General features: G+C 38.9%; 1 protein-coding gene and 1 non-coding gene across 3 annotated transcripts in view; one reads left to right on the top strand and one right to left on the bottom strand.

The window, feature by feature from the left end:
• Nucleotides 1-1,521: 1,521 nt before the first annotated feature.
• Nucleotides 1,522-24,882, bottom strand: part of DRC8 (dynein regulatory complex subunit 8) — a 68,510-nt gene continuing 45,149 nt past the window's right edge. Inside the window, exons 4-8 of one of the 2 annotated variants that reach the window (XM_072948622.1) lie at nt 8,770-8,849; nt 8,113-8,155; nt 7,944-8,010; nt 3,434-3,471; nt 3,057-3,218 (exon numbers count right to left, since the gene is read on the bottom strand). In XM_072948622.1, coding sequence (XP_072804723.1) covers nt 3,443-3,471; nt 7,944-8,010; nt 8,113-8,155; nt 8,770-8,849 — 219 coding nt within the window. In that variant the 3' untranslated portion in view covers nt 3,057-3,218; nt 3,434-3,442. Of the gene's footprint in view, nt 3,219-3,433; nt 3,472-7,943; nt 8,011-8,112; nt 8,156-8,769; nt 8,850-24,882 lie in introns of both variants that reach the window. The other variant, XM_031690079.2, reaches the window with a different exon arrangement.
• LOC116285279 (small nucleolar RNA SNORA18) lies at nt 5,050-5,182 on the top strand. The gene has a single exon (XR_004194944.1). It is a non-coding gene; the product is annotated as a small nucleolar RNA SNORA18 (small nucleolar RNA).

Raw genomic sequence — 24,882 nt, 5'->3', positions numbered from 1 at the left:
GGAGTTCTTTCTGCGGGGCTCTGAGGAGCTGGGGGGGGGGGGTCAGGCAGGCTCTGCAGAAGCCCAGAGTCATAAGGACAAGCAAACTTTCTGCCCAAGAGAGAGCACTCTTCTTGCCAGGAAAGTCATTGTGATTTAAATTGGATGTTGAGGGCTAAGATGAGTGAGACAAGTACAATATGGATTGAAATGGTTTGAGTATAAAGAAAAATATTCCTTTTGCAAATAGGCTACATTTATTCTGCAACTAAGAGATAAAATGAGACATCTGTGGGAAGACTTTTGTCCTTTCTTGTGGACTTATAAAAACAGACAAACTTGTGCTAAAGAAAAAAATGAATCATATTCCATAAAGCTAAATCTTATGACTACTGAAGAGGTAGAATTACCTTGAGTGGGAAGTTTGACATCAGTCAGGATTTTTGAAAGAATTCCAGAAGGTGAGACTTGGCGGTACCCAATCCTGCGTCATCCTTCTGTGATGGGAGCCTCTCCTCCAAGAGAGACTGATCTCACCATTGATGATGTTACTGATGTCACTGGGGCTCACTGAGTAGCCGTATTTCTCTGGCATGACCAGGGTCACGCAGGGTGACGGGCTGAGAGAAGACAACTCAGGGCTGTCTTGTGTGCTGTAGACAAGTCCATGCCTGGGTGTGGGCATCAGGCACCAGCACACACTCCGGCTACATGTCGGTGCCGGCTGCAGCTGCCGAATGATATGCCCCCGGGGATGCTTCCACCTTAAAGGGTGTTGCATGTTTGACACCCTCCTTCCCGGCTGCTGCGTGTCACTATCATAAACAGCCCGTCTACTAAAGCTCGGGGGTCACCACACCCCTGCCTCAGACTTCTCTGCCCTGCCCGAAAGGCATGTGGCTCATACTCATCTCCAGGTGGTGAGTCTCACATGCATGGCTAAGTGAGTGGCACATCAGTTCTCCACTGGGATATCACTCTGCCGTAATCTCGGGAACAGTGATGGAAGAAGCACCTTCCATTACTACACTTCTGTGGTTATTTTTCATAAAACCTTCTATAAGTAATGATTCCTCACCATCATTTTTATTCACCATTTTTCAAATGGGATGACCACATATTAATCATCTAAACTGGGACATTCCTAAGAGGGAGAGCTATTAATAATTACACTAGGACAAGTGCAGGCTGAGACTCTCCCAAGTATAATGGGACATATGGTCACTCCACTTATGAAGATGAGCTGAATGAAGGAAACCCGTGAAGCAGAGACCCAGCTGACCTAAGATGACATAAAACATGAACAAAAAAGAACTCATTGTAATAAACAGCTGAGATTTGGTGTTGTTTGTTATCACAACATAACCTAGCAAAAACTGATGAATACAACCCCTTGTAGCTGTGTAATTTCTTTGTTACCATCTCGGTGAAATGGGGCAATGTAATATTACCCATGTCATTGGGTGGTTGTGGGGATTAAATGAGTGACTATATGTAAAGCACTTAGATCAGTGCCTGCACAGAGTGAACAGTCCCCTGATGTACCTATTATTATTTATTACAATAATAACCTTTTAGGAGACTAAAAGAACTCTCTAACACGTGAAGTCAAATTTCAAGCAAAACATGTTACTACTCAGGAGTGGTAGGAAAGCCAATTGTCTCTCACTGCCCCACACAAGCTGTTTGCCCTTTTGGAGGCCCTGAGGCCCTGCCCCCTTCTCTCCACCTGTGAGCCCATTCTACCTACATCTCTCTCTAATACCCGACTCCACAGACCATCCTACGACTGCTTTCCTGTGAATCCCTTCACTCCCTTGACCTCTGTTTGCTTCCATCTCACCCACATGACTTAACCATGAATCAACACAACAATCCATCATTTTTGCTCCTGAGCCTGAGTTACTGAATAAAATCCTCCAGGATTTCTTGAAAATCTTTAATGGGCTCTTTCTCCCATTTACCACAAGAGATATCGCCAAATTTTACCATTCTCCTCAAGCTCTGTAACCTACCACCTTCCTCCTCACTCAGAAAGGAACTGGAGGCCACTAGGGAGGGACCATGCAGTTGAGCCACTGTTCCTACCCACCAAAAGCGATCCCTCTTTTGCTCTGGAACCTGCTCCCTGCCTCACACCCCCTCAGGGTCTTCAGCTTCTTCTCTGGGGCTCTCAGCCCTTTGAATATCAATGTGCCTGCATGGGTCCCACCTTCCAAAAACAATTCCCTCAACCTGGTGTCTCCCTCCAGCCCTGAATCTCCCCTTCTCTTCCTGCAAGTAACTGTCCCCCGTTCCTCAATCCAGTGGAAGATTATTCACTTTCCTTTACCTTATTTTCCCCTTTGCTTTTCCAGCTGTATCTCCTGCACACCATAAAATTTCTCAATATTCTTAGTCAGTATTCAAGGCAATATTCTCATAGCAGGTACTCTGAATACATAAGAATTCTAAAGACAGAAGAGAAGTGCCACTTCCTTATATTATCAATTTTCAGTCAGTCTTTTCTCTAGATTCAATGATCTCAACTCCTTTAGCTCCTTTCCATAAATGGTAATATGCTAGATCAGCAAATTTACATTTTTTACACTAAGTTACTGTCACCTCAAATGAGATTTGTAATTGGCACTCATAAAAAATGAATTATTAATACCATTTCAATAGCTCTCCTTCCGCATTCTGATTGCTGAAGTGTTTGTTGTTGTTTTTAAAAGAAGCTACTCACATTGCTACTCATTTTCAATTTGTGGTCATTCTGCCCCCTCCCAAGATCTTTATATGCCAAACCTTGGGTCATTCTAATTATTCTTCAATTTGTCAGCTTAATTAATTTGAAAGTAATCTGGGTTTTATTGGAGAATGTTAACAACAGTCCATGGATAATGTTAAAATGTTTTAAGAACAGTTTTAAAATAATTAGCAATTTGTCATTCCATAAGGCTAAACACACTAAATAAATTTGTTTTAAATTGTTATGATTATCTTTAAAAAACAAAATATCTTGAAGTAGTTGTCACAAGGCATTAATTAGCATATATAGGAATTATAAGATAAAATGTGAAATTAACAAGGCCAAGCAATTTTTAAAATTATCCTTTCAATTAGAAATGAAGTCTTTAGTGCTTAATTTTCATCTATCACCATCATTGCTATGTAGTCCTTGTAATGAATTGTATTCGATTCTGGATCAATTGCAGCAGACAACATTTCTTCCATTTCCTCCTGAGAAAAGGGCTCACCTAGGAGGAACAAGAAAGGAAACTCATCATTTATAATCTTCTGATTTTTTTTTTCTTTCTCTTTACACTACCTGACTTAATTGCCATGGAATCCCGCCATCCCCCACTGTGTCGCTAGTGATTCTCCCTGGGGCCATAAAGCCAGCACGTTATGGCAGTCCAGAGGTTCAAAGAGCATGCTGTTGTACCCCTGGCAAATCATGGAGTTATTTTACCTTGCGATATCATAGTTCAAGCAACCCACAGAATCGATCTTTTCAGCCAAAACAGAAGGAAGACATGAAAACATCATTAAATAAGGTGGTTTATTTACTTAAACTATTAAAATTGCTGGAGGATTAACCTGAAGTCACAGTTTTATAGGGGGTCTAATCACTATATTTAGTAAGGGTATGAAGAGAGGATTAAATGGTTGCTATGCAGAAATGCTGAAGAGCAGATAACTGTAACACTATCTTCTAACCAGGGTAGGCCAATTTAGTATCCAGCTACGCCCAGTGACAGATGCCACTCATCAGCCATTTCAAACAGTCCTCCTTGTTATAGTTTGGCCCAGTATTGCTGTCAAATGAAACCAAAAGTTGGATAGAAAATCTGTGGGCTTTAGTCGGACTCAGATAACAGCTGAAGGCCATCTTGGATATTGGTTTCAAGATGAAAAGCAAACATAGGAAGAACACTGGAAAGGCTGTTATCTATTTAAGACAGAACTTTGTCCTGATATTAAACAAAATACAGAAATATTCACATCGCCATCTTACCCCTACAGAGTCTTAATTCAAACAGGTAAATTACCAACGCCTGAGGATTACATACTTTTTGAACGTAAGTTACCTGCCACTACAAACAATGCTTTCTAAGGTGGAATTCAGTTAATAACACAAAAATTATTCAAGTGGGGATTTTGATGACACTGATGACTGTATCGGGGGGAATGTGCTGAGATCTTTTGAAATCATGCTTACATCCTAAAAGAGAATACCTAAAACGCCTAAAAAGACAAATTCTGAATCTTTCTTATACCTGATTTTTAAATACTAAATCCACTGCCAATGAACTTTGATGAGCATCACATAAGTCCTTATAAGAATGCTAACAAGAGTGAGGTGGGGCTACAGCTCAGTGGTAGAGTGCGTGCTTAGCATTTTTTGAGGTTCTGGGTTCAATCCTCAGTATCTCCATTAAAAAAAATTAATAATAAATAAATAAAGCTAATTACCCTCCCCCAAAAAGGAAAAAAAATTTACTTAAACAAACAAACACTGAGCTATTGGGGGAGGGGAAAAGGAATACTAACTACAAACATGTTTTGAGAGCTACTGTGTGCCAGGCACTGATCTAAGTACTTCTATGTATTAATGAAGGTTACTCTCCCAACCACCTCATGAGAGGTAAGAACTGTACCCCTACTTATACTTGAGGACACCAGCACCCAAAGAAAAAAGGCAGGCAGCCCCAGTCAGTGAGTGGTGGAATGGGGACCTGAACACCATCAAGTCCATCTCAAAGTCCATGAACTCACCAACCACTCTGCTGCTTGGAACAAGGCCCTGTTCACAGTGAAATACAGAGAGTGGTCATGGCTTTCTCGGGTAAGGAAAAGATATGCAGTATTTGATTAAGAAGGGGAGGAAAACAGCTTAATGATTAAAAGCACAAGCTTGGGCGGCAGAATGCCTGGGTTCAAATGCTAAAGCGTCTCATTAGCTTTAAGATGCCGGCAAGTCACTTAACCTCTCTGTGTCTCAGTTTTCCTGTCTGTAAAATGGAGATGATACTAATACTACCTATCTTATAGGCTTGTTATGAGGATTAAAAGTGTTATTATTTGGCTGAGGTCTATCCTGATGGGGCTTTTTCTGTAGACCTACACATCATTGGAAATGCCTCACAGAGTAAGTATGTGGTTTCCTTTACTCTCAGAACTACATGTTAGATCTGTGGGAAAGAACTACAAGACAGAGCTGCAAACTAAACTATGAAAAACCTAACAGTCAAACTTTTTGATCTTAGGTATTGGCATATTCCAACAATCAGGACTGTTCTAGGGTATGACAGCTTAGGAGTAAATATGATTTGAACTTGATGCATGTTTAGAGGGTGTCTAAAATTCAGAACCAGGCAGATCCATCTCCTCTGATCCTAACTACAGTCCTAAAGTAAGCTGCTTGAGGAAATTTGACCCCAAAGTTTACAGGTGAGGAATTTCTGAAGTATGTTCATATTCCACTGGAGATCAAAGAAGCCCAACTAAAAGAATTGTGGACTGACTGACATGTCAAATGTGGACTGAGCAAAAAATCTTTTTGAAAGGGATATCTTGAAGATTATGACTAAAATATTGGAGAACTAATGGATGGACAGTGGAAGGAAGCAGAACACGTGAAATTCCTTAAAAATTCATTGACTTTAATTTTGCCTATGTTACACATAATTAAAAACCCCTTTACACATAAACAAAAGTGTTATTATTTAAATAGCACTTAGAACATTGCCTGGCACACAGGCAGCAACATGTGTTTGTTTCAAAAAATCTTTTTGAGATCTTCCCTGCTGCCAAATACTATCTGACACAATACACACACCTGGACACATGTGGACTTCTATCTTGCAGGAACTTGATTCAGTGTGATTTATTACACTGTGTGTGTTCCTCATAGAACACACACTCTCAAACTGATTAATATTCTGTGGATATTGTGGAAAGCTGCATTGGTCTCTGTATCCTCTAGTCTGTTTCTGATTCCCTAGTTCAGTAGTGGCATTTCCACAATACCCATCGTCCAGGCCAAAGCCTTCCTACATTTGACTCAGCTCGCACCTTTGCCCCCTGCACTCTGTTATTCTTCATGACCTGTGGATCCACTGTAGACAGTCCTATTATCTCAATCTCTTCTTTCCATTCCCATTGTCCCTGCCAGATAAAGCCCTTATTAGGGTACCTTCAAAATGCTGAAATAGTCTCCTGATTAGTCTCCCCAGTCCAATCTCTTTCTCACTCATCTAACAAACCCACCAGCACCAGACTAAGCTCCCACAATCCCTCTTACATCATGTGACTCATCTGCTCAAAACCCTACAATGCTTCTCCACTGCCCACAGGATGAGTTCTAAACCCCTGAGCCCAGGCCTCCACAATCTAGTCCCAGTAAATCTGCTTACGTTCATTTTCTACTGTTTGCCAACAAGACCCTCTGGGCTCTCTCTCTTCACAGGCTCCTGAAACATCATGCTCATTCCTCCCTCCCCGTTGTTGTTCATACTTTTTGTCAGTCTCTGTCTCCCTCTCTTCAGCCCCTTCACCCATTCTACATTCATCTACTGACTCATTCATTAATTCAACAAACATTCGCTGAGACTTACTATGTGTGGAGGTGGCATAATGCGTAGGATTTTACTCCTGCTCTCAGTAACTCACCCATAAACTCCACTATCTTAAGAAATCTCTTCTGTCTTCCCAGACCAAGCTTTCCAGGCTGGTCCAGCCCACACGGATCTTCTGATACAAGCTTTTTTCTACTGTCTTCTATTTTGAATTGTCTTATAAGTTAGTTCTATTTCCTCCAGTAAGACTATAATATCCTTGAGAAAGGGAGCAGATTTTAGTATCATTACCTCTCAATGCACTTAGTATCCCTCACCTGCACACAGTAGGTGCATCATACTAACGACATTGAACTATTTTGGCCTTTTTAACTAAATTCATATTGCCTAATATAATATAGGATTTACCTCCCTTAAATTAATCCTTAGGATTAAGAAGCCAATGTTTTAAAAGTCATAATATTCTCATCAAAGTTAATCCCTAAGATAATTTTAACAACATCATGAGTTCCTTACTCTCACCTCCTGTATTCTCACCTAATGATGGATCAAGTCAAAATGGTCAAACTAGCGGCACATGGAAATGCTGTCTTAGTCTTCCCTACTCAAAATTACTTGCACTTCTGATTCTGTCTCAAGTGATTAGCAACTCTGAATCATTCAGGATTCATCTGTGAACTACTGAACTGAACAGAGACAGAACTCTAACTTTATATGGGAAGAGGGGAGGTGATCAACATGAGAACGGTTTCAAGGGAATGTCCACTGGGCTACTGACATTCAGGGAAAACAAATTTGCACATCAGCCTAGGAAAAGAGAATTTCTAAAGGAAATATGTTGGCATATATAGGTGTACAGGTACTACGTATAATTTGTGTGTGTGTGTGTGTGTGTGTGTGTACAGTTCAAGTACAAAGCAAATGGTACCATTAGCATAAAAAACTGAAACATTTTATGTGAATTCATATTCATTTGAGGCTGTATTATCCCTAACTTCACCAACTGAAAAGTTCTTTAAAGAAGGAATTTTGATAGACTCCTGAATCTTCAATCTAGTAACACGCACTGACTTATAGTAATTGATAGTTCATGTTTTCCAGGTGGCATACTTTTCACTCTGGAAACACCCTATAAGGGAATAGAATGACTTCAATTTACAGAAGTATCATTATACTTTACAAAATCCTATAAGGCAATAATCCATCTCCCCTTAACCTACTGTTTGTCCACTTTTCCCCCCATGAAACAGAAACCACCCCAAAACCAAAATAATAATAGTAACTGACTCCTTTTAACTGGAATGATGGATTTTAAAGTATCCCCTAGAATTTTTACATAACTGTTTTTAAATTATTAATCACTTTAAAAAGTCACTGCTATAAGTAGTAAATCACTCTCACCTTCTTCAGTCATATACTTGATCAGTTCTTCCTTAGAAAGAAACCCACGTTTAGCTGGATCTAATACCTAGGGGGAAAGGAAAGATTGAAATTATATTTTTGTTTAGTGAATAAAATCTACTTAATGAATTTTTCATATAAATATATGTAAAACCTGGAGCTTACATACCTCAAAAGCTCGAAGAAGGATATCTTCTGGAATTGGTCTGTATCTAATTATGCAATAAAAGGATTAAATCTCACAGTACTTAGCTCAGTCTACATAACAAATGATCACATTTTTTAAAAGCTGCTAACATTCTAGGATAATGATACTTCCCTCACTGAAATATTTTTGGGTTTCTAGATAATAAAGTTAAAAGCACTCCCCACCCACAGGGAATACTCAGTTAAAAATCACTGGCATGCTTGATGTTATCTATTAGCTTTTTTCATCATTCTGGAAATCAATTTATTTGGAAATAAAATTTCTACAGTAAACCAATTATGGTAAGCTAATGCTACACTTTCTCTAGAAAAATAATTGGAGTTAATTCTTATTTATCATCGATAATTCAAAACAGAAAATGATAAGAATGTTGATTTATGCTTTTTGTAGCTTATCTGCCCTTTAATTACACTTTGCTTATTAGATTAATATTGAAGTGGTTGATATTTCTGAGAACATACCAACCAGCAGTTCAGAAGTGTAGAGAAAAATTAGAAGGAAGTTATCCAAAGATAAACATTGGTTGCATATAACATACAAAGTGAAAAAGACAAGTATTTTGAAATTAATGTGATTCTAATCATTACTTTACCTTAACAATTGCATTTACGTTCTTACCTTCTTTCCAGTAGAACTTCAGTCATCACTGGAAGAAATTTTTCATACCGAATGTATCCAGTGGGTTCTTCTTCCTCTACCTAAACATTCAACAGATAACAGCCACTTATTCATTCAACAAATGTATTGAGCAACTACTTTTTCCAAGCACTGTGCCAAGTGCTGGGCATTTGCTAATGAGCATAATTGGGCATGGTCCCTGCTCATAGAGTTTATATTCTGGTAATGGATTCAAATAGTAATTCAAAAAACAACAAAGATGAATGCCTAATTCTAAGTTTACGTAAGCACACTAAAGTAAAGGAGCAGGGGTCTACTAGAGCACAGAATAAAGGAAACTTGTAGGCCAGATCATCAGGAAAGGCATTCATGAGGAAATCACACTCAGGTTGATTTCTAAAGGATGAGTAGAAGGCAATTAGACAAAGACAGCAGTGAGGACACTCCCAAGTAGATGAAAATGCGTGCTCTAAGAGCCTGCTGGAGGGTCTTAGAGGCCAGGATGCTGGAGAATAGAGAGCAAAGAGGAGAATGTTTTCAGATGAGGCTGGAGAGAGAAACAGGGGCCAGGCCGTGCAGGGCATTATCATCCATGAAAGTGACTTTGGTTGTTATCCTAAGACCAATGGGAAATCACTGAAGGTCTCATAGATGTGTGTCTGAAAGATCACACTGGTTGCGGGTGAGGCGACTTCCGCAGTAGTCTAAGCAGGTAAGATAAAGGCTTGGATTGGAGGGGTGGTCATGGAGAGAGAAGTGGATGGTTACAGGAAATATTTAAGAAGTAAAACCAGTCAGACCTGGTTGCTGCATCTATTATGGGCAAGGATAAGAAAAAAAGAGGAGTCAGGGACAACTCTCCGGATTCTGACTTGCACAAATGCAATGCAGTGATGCTTTTCCCTGAGATAAGGAGCACTGGATAAGAAACCAGGTTAGGGGACCAATCATTAGCTTGAGGACCAAAATACATATCAAATCATTGTAATATTTATTAAGTAACTAGGTGGTCTGTGGAACATTGTTATACCACCACTAATTAAGAGAAGACTACACCTCAGAAAGAATCTTTGGTCCCTAGCACTGTTAGATGAGAATAAGAAAGACTCATGCCTGTAAGGTTCACCTTTGATGGGATGGCTGAACAATACGCTATTGATTTTAACTTTCATGTCAGGCTATTTATGAGGAGCTGTAAATTTTCCACTCCCTTTCAAAAATCCTATTAAAAGGCTCACATATCCCAATTCAACAGTGGAGATTTTAAAAGATTTATTCTTTGAGCAAAAAGTAAGAAATCTATAGGTTGCTGCTAAGTGGAACACACTGTCATCAAATGACAACTATTTTTTAATGTTTATACGAGGTTCTCACCCAGTATGAGTGGAGCCCTTGGACTCTACTGTCAGCAAAAAATGTCATCCACATAATGACAGAATGATGTGTTTCAGAATTTCTGAGCCCATCTATACATGAACAATGGTTTTCAGCTGCCTTTAAATCCAAGACAAGCGTTTTGCAAATTAATGTTCATATGGCTCTGATGTGCTTGAGTAGCACTCTAACTCCCGACTCCAGGAGCCTCTTAAAAATGTCAATCTCAAGAGACTGCCTTTAGAAGGATAATTTTTAAATTAAAAGGTTGAGTTTCTATTCTGATTAGTCCAGAAATCTGCTCCAGAAGCCAGAGCAATGGTTTGATTCCCTTTTCTGCCACCCCCAACAAACTACTGCAGAGCAAACAGTTTTGACCTTGGAAATCAAAACTCCTCTTATTTTATGAGCATCCTCTTCAATCTACAAACTGTTTTTTGTTTTTTCAAAGGGAGTTTAACCCTATAGCACTCTCCCCATCATGTGAGAATTCACAAACACACATACATATGTGCCTCAAAATTCCTACCCCTTCACTCCCTCCCCCCACAACACACACACAACTTCCACAAGCCCCTGGTACTGTGAACATAGGTGAAAACTCTGCAGATCATTCTGGCCTGACAGATCTGTGTAGTGCCAAAACTGCACAAAAGTAGTGAGTTAAAGCAGATCGCCAATGAATCAGGACAGAATAGACATACATTTTCCTTGACTTTTTTTTTTTAAAAAAAGAGGGATAATGAACAAACAGAGGGCTTGTGGTTAAAAAGTAAGAAGAAAAATATCTAAGTCCATCTTTAACTTGGGCGGGTCGTGAAAATCTATGACCCAACACTGTCCTCTAGAGGCCACATCTAATGCATTCTTTTGTATTAAAAGATGTATAAGCAATGGCATAAAAACAATATAATACGATATTTCTAAATACAGCATTAGTGAACTGTATAATATATACCAGACACTAGATTATTTAAAATTGTATATTATTTAAATAAATCTATTTTAGAATAGTTTTAGATTTACAGAATAGTTACAAAGCTAGTAGAGTTCCTATATACCCCACTTCGTCCAGTTTCCTCTAATTGTTAACCCTTACATGACTGTGGTACAACTATAGATGGCTCATTGTCACAACTAATGAACCAATACTGATACATTATTACTCACTAAACTCCATGCTTTATTTGGATTCCATTGATTTTTATAAAAGGTATTTTGAGAATATGGTATATTGCTCTATCATAAAAGAGAAACAACAGGCAGAGGGCAGAATACCACTTCTGGCAATCTGGAAATGGGTGGGGGGAGTGGAGGATATGAGATGGTTCTATTATCTCTGGTGCAGGACAAACTAGTTAGCTTTATGAGGCCATAAGTAAGATAGGACAAAAACACTACTTTCTAGAAATGTTATGCAATGATGGCTTAATGAATCTTTACATCACATATTAAAACTCCTTTAAGTCTTAATAGAAATAAATCAAATATTAAAACCATACTTCATAGTATATTATATATGTGTAAATATATACACACACATATACATATATAGGTATAGAGAGAGATATCAGTTGAGTTGCATTCCCCCAAAATTCATATGTTGGAGTCCTAACCCCTAGTACCTCAGAATGTGATTTAATGGGAGAGAAAGTATTTACCAAGGTAATCAAGTTAAAATGAGGTCATCAGAGTTGGCCCTAATCCAATATGACTGGTGTCTTTATGAAAAGGAGATATTTGGACACACAGACATGCACTCAGGGAGAATGCTGTGTGAACATAAAGACAAGTCATCTACAAGCCAAGGACAATGGCATGGAATAGATCCTTCCCTCATAGCTAACAAAAGGAATCAACCCTGCCAATACCTTGATTCTGTACTTCTGACCTCCAGAACTACGAGACAATAAATTTCTGCTGTTTAAGCACTGTTTATTGTACTTTGTTACAGCAGCTCTAGCAAACTATTTATATACACACACACATACACACACACACACGTGTATGTATATATATACATGTGTATATAGCCTAAATATGTATGGTACATTTTAATCCAAATTCTTTGAATCACTATCATGAAGCGTAAGTCCCTACACTTATCAATGGGAGATTAGGAAAGCAGATATTCAAAATTCAGAACTGATTTTACAGAGTTGATAGAATATGATGTAGCCAGACCTACTTTCTCCAGGAGAAAATAAAATTAACGAACTTATAATGAAATAAATTCAAGAAACATTCCCTAAATTATAGTAGACATGTTTGAAAAGACTAGCATTGACATTTCTTCACTTGGAGCAAAGTCATACTGAAAAAATCCATTTGACTTCTGTAGTAGTTAGGTTCTTTAAAAAAGAAAAAAGGATGTTGTCTTCCCATAGAAAAATATATTCACCATGTTAGACCAAGGATAGTTTAAAATACTCTAATTAAAACTCATCTCCCAGCATCCACATTTGTAATATGGGGAGGACAGTAATAACTACCTTACATGGTTGCTGTGAAGGTTACATGAGATCTAACATAAAGGTGCTTTGTGAACCTTGAATTATTATAATTATTATTGTTATCAATAGTATGCATACTTCTGGCTCTATATCATGCAATGACACTTCGTCCTAAAAAAATCCATCTCTGTTGCTAAAATTCTTGACACATCCTCCTTTATCCACCATATGGACCTGTTTTTGCAGAAGTCTGATCATGTCTCATAGCTGTAAAATGCCACATGGAATATGGCGAGAGTGTATTAAATTACTAGGCTAAGACCTTATCCCTTGCCCCTGGACCCCCACCTAGAGGACAGAGTAGTGGAATAGCAGCAGTGATGCCTCCACTTCTCCTATTGCCCTCATGCCTCTTTGCACCGATAGTAGAGGGAGAGGGACAGCCACCAAATGCTTCCCTCCTCTTCAAAAGACAAAGACAAACAAACCAAATGTGTCCTGTTACTGCAAACATGAATGAGACCAAGTAAGGTATAACCTAGTTTGTTTCATCTAAGGGAAAGGTTAATGTGCTGAAAATGAGGTAATAATTAGAAAGCAACCTTGGCAGCATTTACAAATGCAAAGGAAATAAAACCTCTTTGTGCAGGATGATCCTCTGGCTTAGGTGTCAATTATCATTTACAGAGAATTCACCTTAACAGTGTGCCAGCAGATGTTCGCCTGGAAGACCTTATACACCTGGCTTCTCCTTCTCCAAAGAACTACAGTGGAGTAGGCCACCTGAAGAAACAGCACTGCTTCCTTGGCACACAAAGAGGCCCCCCTCCACAAGGCTACCGCTGTGCCTTCAGACATTCCATAGTCTCTCTGCATCCTCTTCCTCAATATGGAGTGGTCTCAACATATATGTAAATACTGTGGGGTTTTTTTTAAACAACATTTCTCTAAGACTCAAAGCATGAGGCAAATACTGTTTCTTACTCTATTTCAGTAAAAGTCAACTTTTTAAACCAGTCCTTTTAAAAATATTTTATTTATTTGTCATTATATTAGTTAATTATTTTATTTTGTGGGATTAGGGGGATGTAATTAGATTTATTTATTTTTTAGAGGAGGTACTGGGGATTAAACCCATGCTAAGCATGCACTCTACCACTGAGCTATACCCTCCCCTCAAAGTCAATTTTCTTGATCTGTTTTGCATCTGAGGAAATTTGGACACAGGGAGGTAAAGTGCCTGTCTTCGTCCTCAGAGTTGGTCAGGTGTTCTGATGGGATCACAGCCCAGAGTTCTTTCTCCCCACAGTGAAATCATCAGGCCATCTCTTTTCTCATTAAAGCATTATTTATTTTAATGCTGAACTCACAGGATGGGTGCAATAAAACACAGCGATAATTCATTTCTCCCCAGTGATATAACAATCAGTCAATAAATTGAACTATTTCATGCTTCACAAATCAAGATAATACCAGTAGTTAAGATGGTTTATAAAGCACCTACATTTCATCTAGTTCCAGGTCACCAAACAAGATATACATATGAATTTTTTAAACTACTTGTAGTAAAAAATATAAAAACCATGAGATACTTCAAGTTAGAATTGAACACCACATATACAAACTGACATAAATCATGTTTCAAAACTGAAACATGAATACAATTTTTAAAAATATTTCTCTACTTTGGGTAGAATAAACAAAAAAATTCATTGGCTTTTCCCAAAAATATTATCTTTACAAAGGAAAAATCTTAGACCTACCTACTTAAGAAAAAGTTTTACTCCAAACATTCTAGATGTGCTTGTGAAAAATTAGGCTATATAATTCTTTGGGGTTATAAGTCCCTTTCTTACTACTGGAAGGATCAAAAAAAGAATGAATCACCTTTTGGCTGGACCATTGGAGAGTCTAAGAATCAACAAGTGACTAAACCATGTAATCAAAAAAAGTCCCTTCCAACTGTGACTTTCTACAACTTGGAAGTGATGGGGGAGTCAGTGGCTGTTAAGCCGTAAACTTCCCCTTTATCCTCTGGGATGGGGGTGGCGGGTAAGGGGCTCCAGCTGCACTAATTGTTTCACACCCTTCAGTTTCAGTTTCTCTCTGCCTAGGCACTGAGTGGTCCTCCCTAACTCCAGTACAGCCCTCTCCTATTTGACAGAGGCCATAAGTGTTGAAGCAATGGTCCCCAATAAGGTATTCTTATTCCCATTTATACCAAAAGCAATAGCATAAAACTATGTTGCAATAAGTTTGGAGGAAAAGGTCTATCCTGGGTTGAGATTTGGTTAAGATTTGGTTAGCACAACAAACATCTGAATATTGTATAACATTTATTAGATCCACTGATATGTTTTAAATCACACTTATAACAACATGTTAATTTAAAACTATCACTATTTTTATATTTTATAAAGCAATTTTATTCAAACTCTCAGTGTATCTTCAACAACACACTTTCAATTTCTAAGAGTTTGACTACTTTAGATGCTTCGTGTAAGTGGACACATGCAGTACTTATCTTTCTTGTGACTACCATTTTCACATAGCATAATATATTCAAGGTTCATCCATGTTGCAGTGTATGACAGGATCTTCTTCTTAAAATGTTAGTTTTTAAAAATTAGATAACAGTATGGAAAAATCATTTTGATGGAATATTGAAAAAGGTAAAATATTCTGGTTGTGTTTGAGTGATGGATACAAGAGAGATCACTCCCCTACCGTTTTCTTGTCCAATTTTAATCAGCATGTATTTTTGAAATAATGAAATCTTTGTAATAACATGGAAAATGGTTGTGGTATAATTAGGGGGAAAAAAGCAAAGTTCAGAATTATACATACTGAATTGAACCATAAGATTACTGTCATGTTAAAAACATGTACAGGAAAATAATACAGAAGGAAGTGCACTAAAACACAATGATGATTATATTAAGGTGATGGATTGTGGGCGTGGCCAACATAGCAGAGTAGGAAGACCCTTAGCTCACATCTTCCCACAGGCACACCAAAATTACAACTACTTACAAAGCAACTCACTATGAAAATGAACTGAAGACTAGCAGAAAAGATTTTCTACAACTATAGATAAAAAGAAGGAACCACAGCAAGACAGGTAGGAGGGGCAGAGATGTGGTATTGTCAGGGTTCACACCCCCAGACAGGCAGCCCACAAACAGAAGGATAATCACAACTGCAGAGGTCCTCCCCAGGGAGTAAGGGGGCCGAGCCCCACATCAGGCTCCCCAGCTCAGTGGTTCTGCACTGGAAGATCAGTCCCCAGAACATCTGACAAGTGTATAGGAGAGTTGGAGGGCTGCAGGAAAGAGAGACTCCTATTCCTAAAGGGCACAGACAAAATCTCACTTGCTCTGAGTCCTAGCAGAGAGGCAGTAGTGTAAAAGGAGCCTGTGTCAGACCCACTTGCTAATCTTGGGAGAACCTCCCAGAGAGGCAGAAGGCAACTGCATCTCCCAGGGATGAAGACACTGGTGGTAGCCATTTTGGGGAGCTGCTTCTACACCAGCACTGGCAAGCAACATTCTGGAATCCTCCCCCTAACATATTAGTGCTGGGGGCTTATCTACCCACCAGTAAGCTGGCAGCAGCCCCTGCCCACCCAGGCCATACAGACAGCTGCAGGTGGACCCAGTCTTGCCATCCTGTGGACCCAAAGCAGTTGCCTCCCTTCACCAGGCTGTGCAGCCAACCACAAAGGAAGTCTACCCCACCCTCCCAGGACCATAGCCACTGTACAAGGCAGGGCACCACCTGGGCTGGGGACCAGCCACGCCTATCAGCATGCCCACAGTAGTCAGCCCTTCCACTACAGAAGGGTAAACACAGTCCACATAGGGGGCATATAGCTCTGGTGACCAGAGGGAAGTGCGCTGCTGGCTCCTACATAAGTCTACTTCTCCAAGATCAGGAAGTAACACTGACCTACCCAATACATAGAAATAAACAAAAAGAATTAGGCTGAATGAAGATATTGTAACAAGAGACAAAGAAAGACATTACATAATGATAAGAGGATCAACCCAACAAGAAGATGTAAAAACTGTAAATAAATATGCACCCAATACAGGAGCACTTAAATACATAAAGCAAATATTAACGGACATAAAGGGAGAAATCGACAGTAACACAGTAACAGTAGGGGACTCTAACATCACACTTACATCAACGTACAGATCATGTAGACAGAAAATCAATAAGGAAACACTGGCCTTAAATGACACATTAGAGCAAATGGACTTAATTGATATATATAGAGCACTCCATCCAAAAGCAGCAGAATACACACTCCTTTCAAGCACACATGGAACATTCTCCGAGACAGATCACACGACAGGCCACAAAACAATTCTCAATAAATTTAAGAAGACTGAAATCCTATCAAGCATCTTTTCCAATCATAACAGTATGAGACTAGATATCAACCACAAGAAAAAAACTGTAAAAAACACAAACATTTGAAAGCTAAACATATGCTACTAGACAACCAATTTCCTTGAAGAAGTCAGAGGAAACCAAAAAATACCTGGAGACAAATGAAGGAAACACAACAATCCAAAACCTATGGGCAAAAGCAGTTCTAAGAGGGAAGTTTACATCAATACAAGCCTACTTTTAGGAAAAGAAGAAAAATCTCAATCTAACCTTACACCTAGAGGAACTAGAAAAAGAAGAACAAACAAAACACAAAGTTAGCAGAAGGAAATAAACCATAAAGATGAGAGCAGAAATAAATGAAACAGAGACTAAAAAACATAGAAAAGATAAATAAAACTAGGAGCTGGTTCTTTGAAAAGATACACTAAATTAATAAACCTTTCGCCAGACTCATCAAGAAAAAAAGAGAAGGCCCAAAGTAAGAAAATCAGAAATGAAAAGCAGTTACAACTGACAACACAGAAATACAAAGGCTCATAAGAGATTCCAATTATACATCAATAAAATAGACCATCTAGAAAAAAATGGATAAATTCCTAGAAATATACAATCTCCCAAGACTGAATCAGGAAGAAATAGAAAACTATCTGCAGAACAACCATTGATGAAAAAGGCTGGAATCTACCCAGAAAAGATCTTCTACAGCTAAAAACATAAAGAAGGAACCACAATGAGACGGGAAGGTGAGGCAGACTCACACTATAATCAAGTCCCATATCGCCAAGTAGGCAACCCAGAAACAATAATTATATTGCAGAAGTTCTCCCATAGGAGTGAGAGTTCTGAACCCTAGGTCCAACTATAAAATAAATAAGCCATGGGGATGTAATATACAGCACAATGAATATGGTATTTATGGAATATTATGGAATATGGTTATTATAATTATATTGTAGTAACTTTGTGCAGGGACAGATGGTCATTAGACCTATCATGGTGACCATTTCATAATGTATGCAAATGTCTAATCATTACGTAGTACACTTGAAACTAACATAATATTGTACATCAACTACATTCCAATTTTTTTTAAAAAGGACAGAAATATACAGGGATATGGTTACAAAACATTGGTCAACATTCAAATTTAAAAAGTGATGGATTATCAGAAAGAATTTTTTATGTTTATTTAAAATTTTTCTGTAATGTGAATATTACTTATACAATAAAATTTCTGAAATAAAAACTTATTAGTCTATTGTCATGGTTGTGTTCTACATAAAGTTATGAAACATATTTATTTATAAATATTAAATGTTTATGTAAGAAAGGAAGAACCATTTTTACAGATTTCCCTGGGTCATTTTCATGCTGTTGATCACTGCTTTAGTACCATTTGCTATTTTTCTTCCAACTACAAATAAGCAATACTTTCAGTGTAGTCTTTGTATAAAACATTCCCCTCAACTCTCCCCAACCTTCAAGTATACCTTTTTCCATTCACAAGTAATGGCTGGTGGCCATGAATCACCAAAGTACCTCCAGGTCTACAATTCTTTAACTCCATCATTGAACATTAACACAAATTAAAGCCGATCTAATCCATTCTCCCACCTTCCCCAATTCAAGGATGTGTAGGAAAAATAACAGATAAAAATATTTCACAACCCCAAGAACTTCAAAATAAAAAACAATTACCCCTACCCTTTCTCAATCTCTGAGAAGCTTGGTACAGTCAGATTCTGAATGATGTGACATCTCAGGGCTCATCTGATGAGAATGGTGTAGGTCAGGTCTAGGCGGACAGATATCCACACTTCACAATTATGTGTATTATGCAGATCCCGTTCCACTAACTAAAGAGCCACTTCTAAAGTTTCAAAGAGAAAATAATTCTGAAGATACTTAACCAATTAAAAATAATGAGAAACTGTGATTTGGGATCTTGGGGGCTTGTGGTATGTCAGGTATGGTATGATATTTTCATCCAAGATGAAAAACGTAGAAAATGACTAAGCAGGATCATCACATTGCATCACATTATTTTAACTGGTTACCGGGGAGTATCTATCACACTTTGACATCATAAAGTCTTCTCACCAGTATTAATGTAACATTAAATCACTCACCACAGATATACAAAATATTACTGGACATTTATTTGTGGATGAGTCTCTCCATTCAGCTAAATGAATAGAATCAAATACAATCTCAAATACTTAAATGTCCATGTACTTAAAATTCTGATGTTCACAATTGTTAAAGTATTCAGAACTATCTTAAGCCAAATTAAGATGGGACTTTTTCAGTTTTCCTCTGCCTCTAACCTTGGTACCTGACACACAGTACCAATGCTCAATTACTATTTGTTGAATGAATGAGTACCAGCTCACAATAGTTTTTAGTAACTTTTATTACTGTAACCTTGGATTTTTAAGCACATGAATCAGACCTATTATAAAACTCTTCTCTCAAGTAGCTCTTAAGTTCTTTGGAAGTCTAAATTTCCACATTTGCTATTATTCTGGTACTAGGTCCTGCAAGTAGAGTCTAATAATTGTGTTAAGCTATGTTAAGTATAAGAGGCAGAAGAGAAAAGTGTAAAAAACATAATTACAACCAGAATATTGCTCAGGCCTATAGGAAACAGTAGAGAAGGTTCTTGAACCAGTATGTCAGATCATTCTAGGTGCTAAGGATGCAATGGTGAACAAAACAGATACACCTTGTGCCTTCAAGAAGCTTATGTTTTAGAGAGGAGAGACAGACACATAAGTAGATTAATTTTAGACTGTGTTGAATACTACTGAAAAAAACACAAAGCGATGGATTCTCAAATCAGACTTACCAGAATCAGAGATCTTACATAGTATCAAACTTTCAGGAACAGATTCACCAGACACACATGAAACACGGGGCAGTTTAGAATGCCAACATCATCTCCAAGATCCTTTCTTGCCACATGAAGACTCACTCTGGCCCAGATCTAACACACAAGGTCACTAAGTACTGTGTGTACTTGGATATAGAGCATCCCAGAGTAGAAGTAAGAGCAAGAACAAAGAATGACTATAAGTATATTTACCATCACCCACAACAGCAAGGAAACCAGTATGTAAGCAAGAGCAATGGTAGGAAATGATCAGCATGCGGCACCTAGGGTCTTTTAAGCTATAAAAAGTAAAAGTACTTTGGATTTTTCTTCTAAGTGAGTTGGCAACCTCAGAGTTAGGGTATTCTTTTTGTAGTTACCCTTAATATTTAAAGGTGCTTACTTACTACAATCCAAAGTTTGTATTATATCATACATGCTACAATTGTCCAGTGTTCTAGTCCTAACATTTCGTAATGATCTCTTTCAAAACATTATTTAATGATCTGGATGTATGCTACTTTTCTCTGGATTATTGCTGCTATTTTCTATTGAATGGTTATCAAATACCAGTGGAATTATGGGTTAAGAAAGTAAATTGCACATATGCATCTAACTTCACTTTCTCTTTCAAACCTCATTAAAATTGCAGTAAAGGAATTATTTTTTAAATAATCATAAACCTACTGAGAGGTAGGGAGAAAAAGAAAGGATTCAAGAACAATAAAAGTTTGGAAGCTGGAAAGCAGATGAATAAGTGACAATGATCTATTAGACCCAAAAAACTGAACCCCCAGCCAGCAGTGGGTAAGAAATTCTCAAGCACCAGTTAATTCTGGAAATTGAGATGAAGGGAAAAGGAACTAAAATTAGGGGCTCTAGGGCAAGCTGTTTGAAAACTAAAGCATTAAATCATCTCTCAGTTTCTCCCATAGGGTGACTGTCTCTCCCCATCCCTGCAAGAGTCTAGAGATTTCTATTTTGCAGAGGATAAACAGAAGGTGTCTAAATCCAGCTTCTGTCTCCCAGGCAGATGGGAAGACTCATTCCTGGGGAATCAAACCCGCACAAGAGAAAATTCTCAAAGACTCTGATGTTAGTGATTCCCATATTACCCAAAGATGTAGTTTAAAGCTGACAAGCTCCACACGTGTGTTTGTTATGAGCTTGACACTCAAGGTTTATTCAACATAGGATTATGCAAAGATAAGGAAATGTCAAACTATCATTAATATCTTTAGATGTAGGAAACAAGAACAGGATGCTATTCAGAAAGAAACAAAGAACAAAAACAAGCTAGAAACTAAAAACAGAACATAAATGATAAACTCAGTAAATACATTGTAAGAGAAAGTTTAAGAAATCTGCCAGAGAATAGAACCAAAACAAAAAAACAGAGATGGAAAATAAAAGAGTGAAAAATAAGAAAACTAGTAGTCTGGAGGCATACAATGAATAAGTGGTGCTTGAAAGACAAAGCAAAGAAAAAGAGTGGACAGTTAGAAATCATTAAATTTCTTGGAACCAAAGGATGTAAGCTGCCAATCTGAAAGTCTCACTAAGTACCTAACACTTTGATGAAAATGGATCCACACCAAGGTAAATCACTGTGACATTTCAAACACTGAAGACAAAAGAAGATTCTCCAGACTTCCAGAGAGCAGGGGGCAGGGGAGGGAGAGTTTACATACAAAGGATGGAAATCAGAATGGAATTGCACTATCTCAGTAGCATAACCAGAGCAAAATAACAAGGAGAGATATCTTCAAAATTCTTAAAGACTTGAATGTAGAATTCTCTACCCAGCCAAAGACTACCATAGTTAACTTCAGACATCCAAGGTCTCAAACATTTTACCTCCAAGGTCTCAAACATTTTACCTTCAGGAAGCCACTGAATAATGTGCCAAAATCCTAAAGGAACCGGAAGCAGGAAAACTTGGGACACAAAGAAATCTAACTCAGAAGAGGGAAAACAAAGGTTCCCAGGAAAATCACAGAGATCCCAGAATGACAGCTGTGCACCAGACAGAGGTCACCAGTTCTACACCAAGGCTGTTTGACTGCAGAGATAGATATGTTGAGGACTACATTAGCATGATCTCCCGTGCCACTGTATCATCTTTTTACCCAAGGACTGAATTCTAGGATAAGCCTGGCCCAGTTCTGACCTATCACTGACCTATCTTACTGGTAAAGTTTCTCCTCACTCTTCCATGACCCACTGCTTGGACCTGATGAGGACCTTCATTTCATCCCTGAGTAGTTTTATTCTTTGATACAATCCTCAAAGTTAGACGTAGGCCCTGATGAGCTTAGAGACAGAAAACGCGAAGCAGCCAACTCTCTTTGATGCATTCTACTGGACATTTAACACCTGGTTCACATTACAGCTTTTCTGATGACAGTGATGGCAGCTATGAAAATGTGCCTCTTAGATCCCCGGCTGCAGTAACCATAACTGAATGATGACCCTAACCATTGTGTTTGAGCCAAGCCACACTTCTCATGGGCTGCTCCCAGCCAGTATCAGAGTGTGGAAGGGATACTAAGTAAGTCCCATTCCAAGAAGGGGGCTCCTCTGATGGGCAGATCTGGAGTGAGACCTCCCCACTGCCTTTCCTTCTAGAAGTGCTGAAGTCCAAGGCTTTTCCCACCCAACCTTCATTCCTTCCTTCCTTCCTCTCACTCTTTGACAGGGGTCAAACCTGTGTTGCATTCTGATGGCTCTCCAAGCCTCCCGACTGATTTCCCTTCACAGGTGTCTTCCCCAATAAATCTCTTCAACATCTAATGCCTAGTGTTTGCTTCTCAGAGTACCCAAAGTATATCACAAGTGGTGTCAGGAGTGATCTGAGACAACAGGTAGTAAGATGGAGTTCTGAGACAGGTTCACTCCCTGTCAAGGAGGCAAAAAGGATGCTCGTGCTAAGCAGTATTTGGGACACAGATCATCTCTGGCAGTCCCCTGCTAAAGATTTAACTGGAGGTGATCTGGGAAAATCCTAGTGAAAAGGAATGCCCTTGCAGGTGCTATGATTCAAGCATTTGAAAGATGGGGGGTGGGGGGAAGTAATGCCTACAAAGCAGCAAATTTGGCTTTAAGTGGTGTTGATGCCCTGAAGAGGAATCATGAGAAACTGAGGGCCTGTAGTCAAGCAGCACCAGATGTGGGAGCCAGAGGGCCTCTTTGATAGCTTACAAAGAAGCCCCTATCAACTTCAGTAAAAGAGCAGACTCGCTTAGGTAACATGTAAAACTGGCGTGACAAACTTCTATAAAGGCTGAGGTAGTAAATATGTCAGGCTCTGAAGGGCATATAAAATCTTCATTGTACATTCTTCTTTGTTTATTTTTATAACCCTTTAAAAATGTAAAAACCATCCTTAGCTCACAGGCAGTAAAAAACAGGCTGTGGGGAGGACCTGGTCTGTAGGACATAGTTTGACGTCCTTCAGATAGAAGCTATGAACATCAGGACTGACTGCACAGCCAAGACGAGTATTTAAGTCCAACAACCCGGCACACTGAAGCATGGGGTGGAGGCACTCAGGTGGGGTCCCTGAGGGCACTGGCTGGTCAGATGCTCTGGACACTGTGGGCTGGACCCACCCATACCTAGCAGGACACAACTCCTGTGCTGTCCCGCAGAACACTCTCCCTGACAACACAGCAACAGTGCCCCCCCCCCCCGGAACTGCCCTCACCTCCTCGCCTAGCAAGGAAACTGAACACTTGGGTTAAATTCTAGAATAACCTGGCTGGGGAAGTGCTGGGTCTGATAAAGGGGGAAAGAGACTCTATTCCGAAACAGCAAAAGGAATTAGCCAGCATGAACTAGAAGGTGCAAGGGGAGTGACCCTGAGATTGGTCAGAGTGCTTGATGAAGGAGGCTGCATTATATGACAGAATATGCAAAAAATCATTGACTTTGGGTACTTCCTCAGGATGCAGAATCAAATACCTTGGCAAAGACAACAGAAGATGGGGCACACTTGCTGCTACGGTGGTTGTTAGATACCTGGAACAAGTAATAATCAGTACTGAGTGGAGTGAAAAAGCCAAACTGATAAAAGGGGAGGGCTGGAATGGACAGATTATGAATCAAAAAACCGACTAGAGGATTATGTCCCACAGGCAGGCTCAGAGGATGCCCTGCTCACCAAGGACATCAAGAATGTGCTATGAGAAAGGTAGTGGCATCACTAAGGAGTTCTGTGATGGTTCTCCTCTGTGAGCCACGGCTGACTAGAACAGGCACACAAGGATTTGGGCTTATTAATAACCATGGAACCACCCTTATGCCCAAGTAATAGGAGTCAGGCAGAGCTGTTTGAGCACAGAAGCTAAGAGGCCGCATATAACGACCAGTAAGGCTAGAGAGGGAGGCAAGAGAAATTACAGAGATAAACAGAGAACATGATATGCTTAGGGGCAAAACAGACCAGTAGCTAATAAGGATTCTGTTTAACATCTAAAATCAAAAAAGGGGACAACAAAAAAAAAATGTTACAATGAAAATATGTATGTTCCCATATAACTGAAAAATTGTGCTCTACACTGGAATTTGACACAACATTGTAAAATGACTATAACTCAATAAAAAAATGTTTTAAAAAATCAAAATAAGGCAAGAATGGAGGAACAGAGGGCTAAGGATGGTCACCCCCCTCAAAAGTCATGACCTCTGCTTAATTTCTAAACCTCAGTTACTTTTCATACCCGGAACCCACTGACTGAAGAAGTAGCAAAAAGTCGTTCATAATATTCCTTTCTTATGTTTTCCTCCTGTGTTACTGAGGTATAATTTACATGCAATAAAGTTTACTCATTTCAAAGTGTTGGTTTGAATTAGTTTTGGCAATATTATCATCAGATCATCACCACCCCCACCACAATCAAGATACAGAAGATGTCTTTGATTACAAAGTTAACTCCTTTGCACTTAGATGCATTCTCTCCTCTAACTCCTGGCAACAACTAGTCATTTTGACACCAGAGTTTTGCCTTTCCT

This window comes from Vicugna pacos, chromosome 23 (assembly GCF_048564905.1).
Source record: "Vicugna pacos chromosome 23, VicPac4, whole genome shotgun sequence".
NCBI lineage: Eukaryota > Metazoa > Chordata > Mammalia > Artiodactyla > Camelidae > Vicugna > Vicugna pacos.
This window is presented reverse-complemented; position numbering and strand designations above follow the sequence as displayed.